Source organism: Vombatus ursinus, unplaced genomic scaffold, assembly GCF_900497805.2.
Source record: "Vombatus ursinus unplaced genomic scaffold, bare-nosed wombat genome assembly UNPS02014772.1, whole genome shotgun sequence".
NCBI lineage: Eukaryota > Metazoa > Chordata > Mammalia > Diprotodontia > Vombatidae > Vombatus > Vombatus ursinus.
The window spans coordinates 4,360,692-4,375,602 of NW_020954550.1; the positions used below are offsets into that span (position 1 = coordinate 4,360,692).

General features: G+C 38.9%; 1 protein-coding gene across 1 annotated transcript in view; it reads right to left on the minus strand.

The window, feature by feature from the left end:
• Window positions 1-14,911, minus strand: part of ARSB (arylsulfatase B) — a 225,235-nt gene that overhangs the window by 188,217 nt on the left and 22,107 nt on the right. Inside the window, exons 2-4 of the mRNA XM_027863552.1 lie at window positions 10,443-10,629; window positions 7,379-7,569; window positions 1,153-1,360 (exon numbers count right to left, since the gene is read on the minus strand). Of these exons, the coding sequence (XP_027719353.1) occupies window positions 1,153-1,360; window positions 7,379-7,569; window positions 10,443-10,629 (586 nt within the window). The remainder of the gene's footprint in view (window positions 1-1,152; window positions 1,361-7,378; window positions 7,570-10,442; window positions 10,630-14,911) is intronic.

Genomic DNA, 14,911 nt, shown 5'->3' on the forward strand with positions numbered 1-14,911 from the left:
TAAATGGTGAGCTCCTAGCAGAGGCTAGTTTTTTGCTTTTTTCTTTTCCCTTTCTTTGCATCTCTAGTGCTTAACACCAGGTGTGCCACATAGTAGGCCCTTAGTAACAGCTGTTAACTTGACACTCCCTTTTCTGTACGTGGACTTGGAGAGACTGTTAGTCTGCACTGATGATGGGATTCCCCACACACAACAAATCAAGAATCCATTAAAGTATAGAACTTGACTTTGGCCCTTCTTTTATTAGAACAGTATGGCTTCCTAACATCAGCAAACTACAAAGATTTCAGCCTCTAGTTCATTTGAATTATATCTAGGTCCCAGCCAGTCAGAAACAAAGACCCTCATTAAAATGTCAATAAATATGTGTTCCTGATGATTATTCATATTACAGCCCAAAGTGTATATACTCTGGCTCCATCTAATAAGTAATAGACTGAGTCAGGATAAAATGACCTTATTTCCTCCCCTTTCTCTGCAATTTTATACATCCTTCTTTTTATATCATGTTTCCTTTTTGGTCAATTGAAGACCAGAGAAGACACAAAGTCTATAAAAAGAAATGAGACTATGCCTCACGATGTACTAATTAATTACACAGCTAAATTCAAACAGTGCCTATTCACACTGAGGAAGTAGTGTGACATAGTGGATAGACAAGACCTGGGTTAAAATTTTTCCTCTGATTCTTATTAGCTGTGTGACCAAGAGAAAAATCACTCGACCACAATGAGTCTCAGTTTCCTTACCTGTAAAACAGGGATAACAATAGCGGCAGTACCTAACTCATAGGGTTGTAATAAGATAGTGTATGTAAAGTACTTTGTAAACTTTTAAAAAGTAAAAAAATATACACATATACATATGCATATATATCTATATAAATATCATTAATTTATGTATAGCCTAGTAGAATTACCTTTCTTTTCTTTCAAGAACATGTCAAAACATTCTGACATCTGAAAGAGGAAAAAAATAATTGTTTCCTTCTTCAGGAACATCTTTCTATCTTTTGCTATCATGCCTCTACCATTGCAGTTGAAATCTATTTTAATAAGGAACCACTAGATGTTCCACTTTGTCTTCATTCACTTTATTGAACGCTGCGTCCTAGCTTCTGGATGAAGATGATTTTATATCGGACAGACTTACCTGTGGAGAAGATGAACACTGTATTATTCCACAGCCCATACTTGTTTAGGGCTCTGGTGACATTTCCCACAGCTTCATCCATAAGGGTCACCATTCCTGCATAAAGACGCCTCTTCTTGTCTTGGATAAAGTCGTATAGCTGCAGATATTCCTCAGGGACCTGAAGGGGCTCGTGGACAGACTGCAGGGCAAGGTAGAGAAACAGAGGCTGGAAAAAAATTATACCAATCAGTTAAGAGAGCAACCAAGTGGGAAATGTCACAGAGTAAGCAGACCTGCATTTATCAACTAATTAGAGTAACAATTGCCATCTCTCCACCTTCTCCTCTCCCCAACCCCAACCCTAACTCCCAATCAGACTGTTTTCTCATATTGCTGTAAGCATCAGAATTATGTATCTACTTTGGAAGCAGGAGTTTGGCTTTCTCTACTACCGTATCATATGAGAAAATGAATAAATGAATTTGAATATTTTGCATCAAATGTTCTACCAATTTGATTCCTGAGAGCTGAGAAATAAATTAATAAATTGACTCTTTCTTTCCATTTCACACTAATCTTAGTAGTGTTCTAAATCAGCTATGCATTCTTTATCTTCCTTTCTCCTCACCTTCTAATGTAGCTCTTACCTCTCACCACATTCATTGTGCTCCAATAGAACCTTTTGCCTCTTGGGCTAATAAAAGTCTTTTAGGCAAAGACTTCAAAATCTGAAAGACTTCAAAGTATGAACCTCATTCTTCCACTGAAGAAAATCAGGCACTTAAGCTACATAGAAAATTAGTGTCAGAAACTTATAAGGTGACTTGGTAGTCTAGTTCACTGGATTATTGTTGTTGAGTCATTTTTTCAGTGGTGTTTGACTCTAAGTGAACCCATTTGGGGTTTTCTTGGCAAAGATATTGGTGTAGTTTGCCATTTTCTTCTCCAGTTCATTTGACAGATGAGGAAACTGAGGCAAACAGAGTTAGGTGACATACCCAGAACCACGCAGCTAGTAAGTGTCTAAAGCCAGATTTGAACTCAGGAAGATGAGTCTTCCTGACTCCAGGCCTGGTATTCTATCCACTGAGCCCCTTAGCTGCCCACTGGATTATTATCCCTACCCTAAATTTCTCCCTCTGCATTTATATAAATTTATATAAATTATTCATGTCTAAACAAATAAAGCTCCCCCCAATACTAGCTGTATTAGAATCAGTCTCTACCAGGGTACCCCACTTCCTAATGTGGGTTTAGGTAAAGGAAACAAAGCCAATACTTGGGAGAAGAGGAGGGGAAGACAAGGCTCAAGCTGTGCTTCCTTTGACATGGCTTTGGTGGCCTCTGGCTGTATTTACGTGGATTCCTGGTTTACACAGGGGGATATGAAGTCCAACCCACATGGCGCTGGGGTCCCTATAATCTGGTGGCTGTCTGTAGACCCCATGAATCATCACACCCTGGCCTTCTGAACAGATACTTCTCAATATGGAGACGAAGACAGTACAGCTGATGGACATGCCACTGCATCCCTGTTGCTTTTACTTGCTATGTTAAGGGTAAGTAAAATTCCTTTTGTTAGTTATTCAATGACTTATTTTTTGTCCCAACATTGAATCAGAACTAACAGATGTCATTGTCAGGCTTCTCCCTAACACTAGCTGACACACATATAAACTCCTCCCTGCCATCCTTTCTTCCTCTCTCTCCATTGATCCCTCTCTCATTTCATCTAGGGAATAGAGAGAGGAAATCCTTCCACCTCAGCAATTTCTAGTCTTAGAGAGTTGTTTGATGCATTGAAAGATTAATCAATTTCTCCAGAATAACACAGTTTATAGGCAAGATATCTCCTGTCCTACCTTTTACAGGAAGGCTTTCTCAATCCCTCTTAATTCTAGCATCTTCCCTGTTATTTCCTGTTTATTCTAAATATAGCTTGTTGGTACACATTTATTTGTTTGACTCTCCCATGAGATTTCGAGCTCCCTGAGGGCAGGAATTATCTTTTGTCTTTTTCTTTCTTTCTTTGTATCCCTAGCGCTTAGCACAGTATCTGGCACATAGTAGGTGCTTAATAAATGCTTACTGACCAACTGACTAGTTGACTGACCATGAAGGAGTTTAAGGGAGACAGGAGACACAGGACTACTTCCTTGAGGGTCTACAGTCTGGGGAATTTCACCAACATAACTTATGTTCTGACATGCCATGTGTTTAAAGGGCCCAAGTAGCCTCATTCCCAGAGCCCTGGAGCCCTTTCTTTATTGTGATTACTTCTGTCTACGTTCTTCCAGATCCAGGTGGCTTCTCAGAGCTCCCTTTTCTCTAGTTCCCTGTATCTTCTCCCTAGCACATCAGGATCTAGGTCCCTCTTCAAGTCTGTCTCCTGGACTCAGTGACTATTAAAGGTTGTCATCCTTTTTCCTATCATGTTGCTTCCTTTCTGATTCACAAAGGGACTAATTTATCCCTCATAAAGAGATCACCCAGTGTGGCCTCATTTTTGCAGTTAGTTTAATATTTTTCTGTGCTCAGATCTAAGAAAGACCAACTCCCTTATATGTAAGATGGAAATAATAAAAGTGGTTACATTATATCTCTCACAGAATTGTTGTGAAGAAGGTGCTTTGTAAATCTTAAATAATGAATAATATTTATATAGCCCATTAAAGTTTGCAAAACATTTTATAGGCATGATCTCATCTAAGTCTCTCAATAAACAAGGAAGATAGTTATTATAGATATTATCATCCCCATTTCATAGAAAAATAAACAAGTTCAGAGAAGTTACATGACTTGTCTCAGGCCATATAGCTAATGAATGGACTACACAATGTAATAGGAAAGTCCCCAGATTTGAAGTCAGAGGACTTGGGTTCATTTTTTTTTTAAACACTCAGTCTCCCTCTCTCTCCCAGGCTGGAAGTGTAGCTGCCATTCACAGGCCTGATTCCACAGTTGATGGGCATAGAAGCTTTGACCCGCTCTAATTCTGACATGAACCAGTTTATATCTCCTTACATAGCTGTTTCCCCCCTCTCTGATCTGGGGGAACACCATATTGGTTCCAGACACTGTAGACACAGGGTTGCATTGCAGTAATCCAGGCATAGGTGATGAAGGCCTGTACCAGAGTGGTGCGGAGTGTCAGAGGAGAGAAGGAGACATATTTGAAAGATGGTGCAAACGTGAAATTGACAGGCCTTGGAAACAACTTGGATATAGGGCAAGAAGTCCAGGTGACTCCTAAGTTGTGAGCCTGAGGGACTGAGAGGATGGTACTCTATAGTAATAGGCAAAGTGCAAGGAGTGGGGTTAGGGGAAAAGATAAGGAGTTCTGCTTTGGAGATGTTGAGTTTAAGATGTCTAGAGGGCATTCAGTTCAAGATGACTGACAGTTGAAGATGTGAGATCAACAGGGTATACAACTTTGGGCAAGTCTTGGAGCACACTGTCCTCATCCATAAAATGAGAAAATTGGCCCAGATGGCCTCTACTGTCCCTTCCAGCTCCAGCTCTTTATTCATATGTCATATATTTCTTTTTTTTTCATATATTTCTATTACCACATTATCCACACATCTAATGAAAAATTACAACAATGTGTTTTCTGAGGATCTTGGAACAAAATAAAAACAGTTACAAGACTTATTTGGGCATTGTCTATAATATAAAGCCAATATTTTAAATAAATTATATGTCAGAAAAGTTAACTTACATACAGTATAGCCTCATTCATTTTTATTTTGGTAAACTCAGAATCTATGAAAATCTGATCTCTAGGTTAGACTGAGGTATTTCTCTCATGAATGTAAATTTACTTTTGTACCATCTTTGAAAAAAAAAAGGCTTCACATAACAAATTCATAACGTTAAAAATATTATAGGAGAAATTCTAAGCCTATTTAAGAGAATAAATTATTTTCAACTATTTGCATTACTTTTCTAATCATACTTTTACATAAAGACATAGATGTTCATGTGTGTGTATGTATCTATACAAGTATAAACAGACATGCATGCATACATATACATGAAAGTAATAAAACTAGGTTTCTTCTTAAACATTCTATAGTCCATAATGTTCATATGTTTATACTGGCCTTCTCCTAAAGTTGTTCTGAATGAGCGAAGCTTGCACCTTACTGCATGTGTATCCTTGGGCAGCCAATCAATCAACTGACAAATATTTATTAAGTGCCTCCTGCATTCAAAACACTGTGCTAGGTGCTGGAAATAAAGTGCAAGGAAAGAAACAATTCCTGGGACAGCTAGGTGGCTCAGTGGATAGAGCACTGGCCATGAAGTCAAGCGGACCTGAGTTCAAATCAGGCCTCAGACACAAAACACTTACTAGCTGTGTGACTCTGGGCAAGTCACTTAACCCCATTGCTTGGCCAAACAAACAAACAAAAAAAATACCAATTCCTTCTCACAAGGAACTTACCTTATAATGGGGGAAACAAATACATGTAAAAATAATGCAGCATAAATATAAGGTAAAGAAATACAAATCTATACAAAGTAGTTAAATACAAGGTAGTTTTGGAGAGAGGGAACTAAGAGTTGGGAGAATGAGAAAAGGTTTGTTATAGAAGATGGCACCTGAGTTCAATGACTTTGTGCCTCACTTAAATCCAGTTCACACATAAGCCAAAACATCACCCTGTGATGTCATTGGTCTTCTTTGAAAATGAAGGATAGAAAACAACTACAACAAAGGAAGAGAGTGACTCTATGAGATAGAAGAAAGGAGGGAGTATCTTCCAGGCATATGGGAGGCCAAAGCAAAAACACAAAGACAAGAGATGGAGCACTTTGTGTGAAGAACAGAGGAGAGTAATAACCTGTGAAACTGGAAAGACAGTTTAGGGCCAGATTGTAGGGCTTAAAAAGCTAAACAGAAGAATTCATATTTTACCTTTTAGGTGAAAAGAAGACACTGGAGTTGGTTGAGTATAACATGGTCAGTATAACATGAGAATAACATGGTCAGATCTGTGTTTAAGGAAAATTATCTTGACAGCAACGTGTAAGATAGTCTGAAGTGCAGAGCAATTTGAGGCAAATCACTTGAGACAAATCAACTGACCTCTCTTTGCCTTTGCTTCTGAAAGTCTAAAATGAAGGAGGTTGAATCAGATGACCTCTAAAGTCCCTTCCAGCTCTAAATCTGTGATTCTATGATCCATAATGATAATAGTAATAATAATAGCTAGTATTTACATAGCTCCTACTGTGTGCCAGGTATTCTGCCAAGCACTTAACAATTTATTATCTCATTCAATCCTCACAACAACCCTGGGACATAGGTGTTATTACTATACTTTTTTTTTTTTACAGTCAAGGCAGACAGGGGTTAAGTGACTTACATGAGGTCATATAGCTAATAAGTGTGTGAGGCAAGATTTGAACTCAGATCTTCCAGACTTCAGGCCCAGCACTCTATCCACTGTACCACCTAGCTTGGTATCTCGTTATTTGTAAAGAAACAATGAGCCCTTTCTTACAAGATAGCATCAAAGGTTAAAAAAGAAAATTATCTTCCTCTAGACAAAATAAAGCACTGTTGAAGGGTGACCCAAAAGAAGATGATCCAACTGTCCTGTACCTTTTAGTGACTCAATGCACTTTAATTTAATAGGCAGCTCAACTTTACATACCCTCAGGAGAGTGTCTCTAGAAGGAGCAAGCTTGATCGCTATGCCATCAAGTTCCCTGTGACCAATCTGTCACTTATGAAGAAGACTAAGGACAACAGTACCATGGTATGTATCATGGATGTCAAGGCCAAGAAACATCAGATCAAGCAGGTCTTAAAGAAGATGTATGACATCATATGACCATGGCAAAGACACTCATCTAGACCAACGGAGAGAAGAAGGCCTATGTCTGACCTGCTCCAGATTACAATACTTTTGCTGTTGCCATTCAAAGTAGAATCTTCTAATCCACGTCTTGTTACCTTGTAACATATGCAATAAACAATTTTCTAGGAAGGAAGGAAGCAAAGAAGGGAGGAAAGGAGGAAAAGAGGAAGGGGGGAAGAAAGGAAGGGAAGATGGGAGGTAAGGAGAGAGGAAAGGAGACAGGGAAAAAGGGAAAGAGTGGGGGAGGAAGGGAGGCAGGAAGAAAGGGAGAGAAGAAGTGAGGGTAGAAAGGAAAGAAAGAAAGAAAGAGAAAAATGAAAAGGAAGGAAGGAAAGAAAGGAAGAAAGAAAGAAAAAGAAGAAAGAATGTACCTTTTGAGCCGGATGGCTGGCAATAAGGTCTATAGCTCTTTGCGCAAATATATTTGTTGAATATATATTTTTGTATCCTTCTGCAACGTCTTCTCCATCTCTAAAATCAAGAGCACATCGGGTGACATTCAGGGCATCAATGTGCACACAGCGTTCATGGGAGTAGTAATCTTCACTACCTAGGAGATACCCTGCAATGAGAATGGAAGATGAAAGCCGTCAGCACAGCATAAGACTTATTATATAAATGAATGTTTCAGCATTTAATCGCCTAACGCGATTGATTACCCATGACAAGGCTAATCAGATGACAAGGCTGATCAGAGCAAGATTCTTTAACATCTCTATATTTGATACTATAAAGCATAAAAATTTCATTTGTGGTGCCAGTCTAACCTATGACCTCAGCAAGATCTGGAAAACAGCAGCTTCGCTGTTTTATAAGGCAAGCGGGTGATATCAGCAAAATACGTAAAAACAGCTCAGAGATCAAATGAAGTAAAGAGAATGATGTCTTTGACTTCTGAAGTTAGAAAGAAGCTCAGGAAACAGCTGATGCTGGCATGATCTGGACATCTGGCTTTCTTTGGAGGGGGCACGTGAAATGGTTTTGTTCCTGATATCCTCAGACTGTGTGTGGTACCGAGTTATCCCTAATCAGATGCTGACCCCAGCTGGTGAAAGACACAAATCTTTCCTAATAAAGCCCCCTGACCATTACATGGAATACTCATAAAACCAACTCAAAAGCTGTATTTAAATTAGACTTTTCATATATTTAAATTCATCCAGGGAGTCAGATTTCAACTGCCTGCCTGCCTGTCCCATGTACATGGCTAAGAAATGTGAAGAGAAATGGGTACCCTCTTCAATAGTTCTGTAAATGAGCGTTTACTATCTCCTCTTAAAACAGTAATATGGACAACCTTGTTCTTTATTACAGGCGCCATCTACAGGCAGATCATGGCAAACCTCCCTGAAGATAAGGGTAAGGGAAAGAGCCTTCTCCCCAGTAAGAACCTCCCACATTATCATAAAAACAATGGGATACTAAGCAAGTCTCTCTACATCTCTGCACCTTAGCTCTCTTGTTTGTAAAACAAAGGGGATGGATTAGATGTCCTCTTAGGGGATTTCCAGCTCAACAACTCTGTTCCTATTATTCTTTTCAAACAGCTCCCCATCCTCCATGTTTCATCAAATCAGAGGCCCTCATGTTAACAAATGCTTTGTTCTCTGGCTTACATGGTTTTTTTGTTGAGCAATATCAGAGAGGCATAATGAGGCAAAGTAAAAAAATTTTAAAAGCTAAAATAAAGGAAAAAAAAAGGAACCGTGCAAAGTTCTCAAAATACTGTGGTTAAAAAAATACACACACACACACACACACCCTATAAAATCATTCCTTCATATGTCAAAGCACTAGAAACCTGAAGCATTTGCTTTAAACTACTTCATTTGCATCGAAGGAAGCAAAGTTCTTATAAAAATCATATTGTATTCGTTGGGGGTGGATCAGGTGTTAGGAGACTTGGGGGGGGGAATGGGGGATAGGGAGGAGTACTCTATTTCTGTGCCGTACCAATGATTTATTATGTGACCTTGTGGAACTCACTTCAGCTTGTCCACCTGTAAACTGCAGACAATGGGTTTATCATCTGGGGGAATCTATCCAGATGAGAAGTCTGGTACAAAGATGTTATATATGTGCCAAATATTAATATTGAAAAGATCTAATAAATAAGAGGACACCAGAGAAATGACAGCTATTTGTTCACATATTTCTTTGTGCTGCTCCATTAATTTACAAATAGCTTAACCGCCAAACTGATTTCAAGTAATAAAATAATAATTATTATTATGAGCTTACAGAGTTTTTTATCTTTACAGTGATTTACAAACATGAATTTATATTCTGAAAGCCATCAGCCCCTAAAAATATGTTGTTACCTGTGCCTTTTTTGGAAACATAAAAAATGTTTTTAAACAATTCAATCCCTGACTTTAAAAAAAAAAACATAACAGTCAACACATAATAATAATGCTAGCCATATGGCAGGAATATTTAGAGTATTATGGAAACATTGCAGAGGAGGAAATGTAAACCTGATTTGTTCTCCCTAACAATAAGACACTGAAGAAAAGATTTTTAAAAATTTAAACAGATTTTAATACAAATTTACTATTACAGGACTATTAGGCCATTTCTATTTAGGTCATTTCATACAATTATGGATTCAGCATTAGAAGGGACTCTAAAAGTGGTCTACACCAGTTCTTAACCTTTTTTTTGTGTTGTGGACCCCTGCGGCAGGCCAGTGAAGCCTATGGACTCCTGGGAATGTTTTAAAAGCATAAAAGAAAATGCATAAGATTACAAAGGAAATCAATTATACTGATATGAAATTAACAAAGGAGATAATTTTTTTTTAATTTAATGGATCCTAGGTTAAGGACTCCTGATCTAGACCAACCCCTTCATTTCTCAGATGAGGAAACTGATGCCCAAAGGGGAAGAAACCCACTTGCCCAAGATTACTGAGGCAGTAAGTAGCAAAGCCAGGATTCAAACCCAGGTCTTCTGTCTCCAAATCCAGGGTTCTTCCCACTTGTTTAGACTACCTTCCAAAAAGGATTATCTTTGTAAACATCCCTGCCATTCATAGGAAACTCAAGGAAACTTTTGAGTATTTCTCCCTCCACCTTACCCAGGGAAAGAAATTCTATTCACTTTGAAAGCAAAAGATTAACCAGATGGGGAATATACCAGGGCAAAAAGATTTAAGATCACTAACTCACACGATGACCAGCCATGATTTCAGAAGACCCAGGATGAAACCTGACACCCACTTCCTAACAGAGAGATGTGGGATTCAGGGTATAGAACGAGACATACATTTTTGGACATGGCCAATGCAGGAATTTGTTTATGGAGATAGCATAATAAAGACTGATTCACTCGGCACTGACATTTCCAGTTATTTCATCTGATTACAGTTGAGTGTGTTTTATTACAGGGCTACAGTTGGACCAAACTATAAAGAGCCACGTGGATTTCCATTACCAAAGAATGTATCGAATCCTCTGCGTGTTGGAAGACACTCTTTTCGGAACATGCCCAGGTGCCACTTTCCAACCATATGGGTGACATATCCAGCCTCCTGGAGAAGTTCGGGCAGCAGCTTTTCATCAAGGGGTATGCAGCTAGGTTGACAGGGCCAGATTATTTGATGCTGTAAACCTGTATGAATCTTAAAAGAACATACATAAGATCGGGGATTAATGAAGTTGTAACCCAGTATATGAGAATGCAGAGTGGCTGCCCAGAACCATGAATACAACACTAGACTTGGACTGCTATTCTTGTCCCTAGAGTGACTTAAGCAATACACTCCTAAAATGGAGCTCATTGGCCTGAGCAGACAAGAGAATGCATGTGGTTCAGAGAAAGAACTATGGAGTCTGAATGCAGGTCCTATTTTCTCTCTCTCTTTTTTGTTTTTTCTTTCTCATGGTTTCTCCCTTTTGTTCTGATTCTTCTTTCACCAACATGACTAATGTGGAAATATGTTTAATATGATTGTACATGTATAGCCTATATCAGAATGCATGCTGTCTTGGAGAGAGGGGAGGTGAGGAATGGGGAAAAAAATGGGGTCTTCTTGCAGACCTCCAATGGGGAGGAATCCAGAGCCTTCTGAGCCAGCCCCTTCTACTTACGGGCAACTTAATTATGAGGATGCACTTAATGAAATCAAGATTAAACCACTAAACCTGCTCCTTTGCCACTTCCACTCAGTGTCCCTGATACTATCTACTAAGGTCAAACAGAGTTAGTCTCAGTCCTGTTCCATTGACTGCTCATCAAACACCTAAAGACAGCTATTATGTTCTTCCCTGAGTCTTCTCCACTTCTGGCTAAATACCTTCAGTTCCTTCAACCAATCCCCATACAGGATGGTCTCAAAATCCACAATATAAGGTTTCAGTTTCTACTTCTGAACTGCAAGAATAACCTGAGATGTGAATCTTGGCAACAATGTGTGGGAAGCACTTGGAATACTTTTTTAACTAAAAGTTATAGTTCTTGCTATCATTTCTAGTCTTTGAATCATAGTAATATTATAATAGTATTAACAGTAATATTCAGGAAGGGTTTTGGAGCATATTGATGCCAGTGCTTCACATTCTACATTCCATTTGAAGTCAATTCAACTGCCAGTCTCAAGAATCACTTCTTGCTATACCCTTTGACCCAGCAATACCAATACTAGGTCTATTTCTGAAGGTGATTAGGGAAAAAGGAAAAGAACCTATACGTTCTAAAATATTTATAGCAGCTCTCTTTATGGTGGCAAAGAACTAGAAATTGAAAGGGTATACATCAATTGGAGAATGGCTGAACAAGTTGTGGTGTATGATTGTGATGGAATACTACTGTGCTATAAGAAATGATGAGCTCGATGATCTTAAAAAACCATGGACAGGCTTGCACAAAATAATGAAGTGCGAAACGAGCAGGACCAATACAATATTGTACACAGTAACAGCAATATTGTTTTAAGAGCAACTTTGAGTGACTAGGTCATTTTGACTGTTATAAATATCCAAATTAGCTACAAAGGATTTATGAAAGAAGACATCATCTGCATCCAGAGAAAGAACTGATAAATGGAAATATGTATAGAATTATTTTACAAACACACACACACACACACACACACACACACACATACATATACACACATATTTGTGCCTAATGGTAGCCATCTCTAGGACGGGGGAAGGGAAGAAAAAAAGGAAAAAAAAAAGAAAAATGTACACAGTAATTTTATTATATATTTAAAAGGAATAACAAGTTGTACATAATAGATCTGCAGTTTCATGTGCAATCATCTTTTTTTTATCCTATTACATTATGGAAATGCTTGTTTTATTCTATAAATTAAAAATAAATTTAAAAAAATTAATCACTTCCTGGTCCCCTGGGCCTAAACAAATTTGTCCTTCTGCTGAACCAGCACTTAATATTTCATTGAACATTTCATTTATTTGTATTTCATTCAATATGCCTTATTTGTATATATCCATGTCTTATTTTTCCTGTTAAACAAAGGCAAGGGACATATATTCTTCATGTTCATAGTCCCCTAGGAACTAATATTTATGTAGTAGGGTCATGGAATGGGAAGGAGGAGCAGGCAGGGTAGGAAGACTGGTTCAGCTTTCCCCATCCAGTCTCCCTTTCTCTACATATTGAAGCCAAGGAAAACTAGGTATGATTTCTGATGTGGGAAGAAAATCAGAAATGGCTGTGAGGCTGGAGGAACCAAACGAAGAAGGAGCCACCCAGTTATCAATATGGGATTCTGGGCCCAAGGTCAAACTGGAATGAAAGCTGGGGTGAGGGGATAGGACTCCTTAAGGCTGGACTTATCCCTTCCCCAGTGAAGAAAATATCACCTAATTGTGAGAGAGGCCAAGTGGAGAGTTTGTGTGGGCTGCATGTAAGGACTGGAAGAATCCCCAAACTCCAACACTGACAGAGATACAGTGTGGTAGGGGGAAAAACAGAGTTCTACAAAGCCATAAATAGGAATTCTGGCATCTTGGATAAATTCAGTAAAGTAGGAAGGGGAGAAAAGGAAGAGGAAAGGCTAAGGTATGCCGACTTCAATGACTGGATGATCCAAATAGATTAGAGAAAGAGATCCTGAGATCTGAAGATGCTGAGCAAAGAGGAGGCCAGGGCCTATGAAAGGGGCAAGGGCAAGGGGAGAGAAGACTCTAAACCATGTATTGAACAAATTAGGAGATGAGGGAGAGTAATCTGGAGATCTACGGATGGTCGCAACACGGACCTAGACAAGATGGAGTAAACTTTATCATCATTCATAAACATTCTTTGGTCAATTCTACACTCCCCCTCTTTCCTCACATGAACCCTTCCCTTCTCCCTTCAATCTTGTACTACCCCCTTCTCTCTTACTAATACAGAAACCAAATAAACTCATTTTTCACCATTCTTAATGGTACCACATACAGCTTTGAATTAATTGTAGCTGATGGTGTAGGAATGAGGATAGATGCCGAAAGAAGACCATTAAATATCTTTTCCAGAAGAGCTTTAAAGTTGAAAGATATCTTTCTTAAGGTGGGCAATTTAAAGTAAGCCCTATTTTGAGGCAAAAGGATAGACTCAAGAAATTCTAAAGGTCCTATATGGGATGGGATTCTGGATTTTTAACCTTCTAAGCACCACTGGGATTGGTACATGGCAAGTGACTGGTACCTGAAGAATTCGTAGTTTTGTAGGCCCTCACAGGGCCTAGCAAAGCCTCCAAGAGCCCAGAGTTTAAAAATATAGACAAGAACCTAAGGTCACCCAAACAATACAGTGAAGCATTGGAGTCAGCTCTGTCCTGGCTCTTCTTTTTTCTCTCTGCCTCATCAGCTCTCCTGGGTTTAATTATTATCTTTATATAGGTGATTTCTCTCCTGCTTCACCAACTGCCTTTTAGACATTTCAAAATGGAAATAATAAGATGAAACTCAGCCATGTCTCAATTTTCTTAACTACAAAATGGGCATAACCATAGTACCTACCTTCCAACGTTGCTGTAAGAACCAAAAGAGATGAATATTTATAAAGTACTTAGCACAGTGCCTGACACATAGTAGGTGCTATATAAATGCAGTCAGTTATCAATAATACGTCCAAAACAACACTCATTTTCATTTCCCTCAAACACACCCTCTTTTAAACTTTCCTATTTCTATTGAGGCACCACAACCTTCTTCACAACCTTGGTACATTCTCAACTTTTCAAGTTCCTTCACCCCAGATAGCCAAGAAGTTTTCAAATGTTGCTAATTCTCCTTCCAAGTCTTCTCTTGAAACCATGCCCTTCTCTATTCACATGGCCACCACCATAGTTGAGGCCTTCATTAACTCTTTCCTAGACTACTGCAATAGCCTCCTACTTAGTGTGGGGCCTAAAGGCTCTCCCCTCTCCAATTTATCTGTCACTGAACTGCCAAAGGAATTTTCTTAAGGCCCAGGTCTGATCATATCACTCCCATCTTCAAAAAGCTCCAGTGCCTCACTATTGTCCCTGGGATCCCTTCACAATCAGGCCCAACTGGCTCTCCGGCCTTCACTTTCTTACCTCACACACATCCAAACTAGTGGATGTGTGCCCTGCCTCCCATCTCTGGGCCTTTGCCCTGGCTGTCCCCTATGTATGGGATACATTTCCTCCTCACCTCCACCTTTCAGGATCCCTTGATTCTTGAAAACAACTCATGTCATCTTCCACATGAAACCTTTCCTGGTCTGCCCAGCTGGTAACCACAACAATAATTATCATTTACTTACTATTTTTATTCTATAATTGTAGTAGCAGCTAGGTGGCACAGGCGATAGAGCAGCTTTTCCTTATCTGGCCAGGTAGTAACAACAACTATTATTTTTATGATTATTATTTTATTAATTTATTATTGTTGAATTAATAATTGACTTCATATTATATA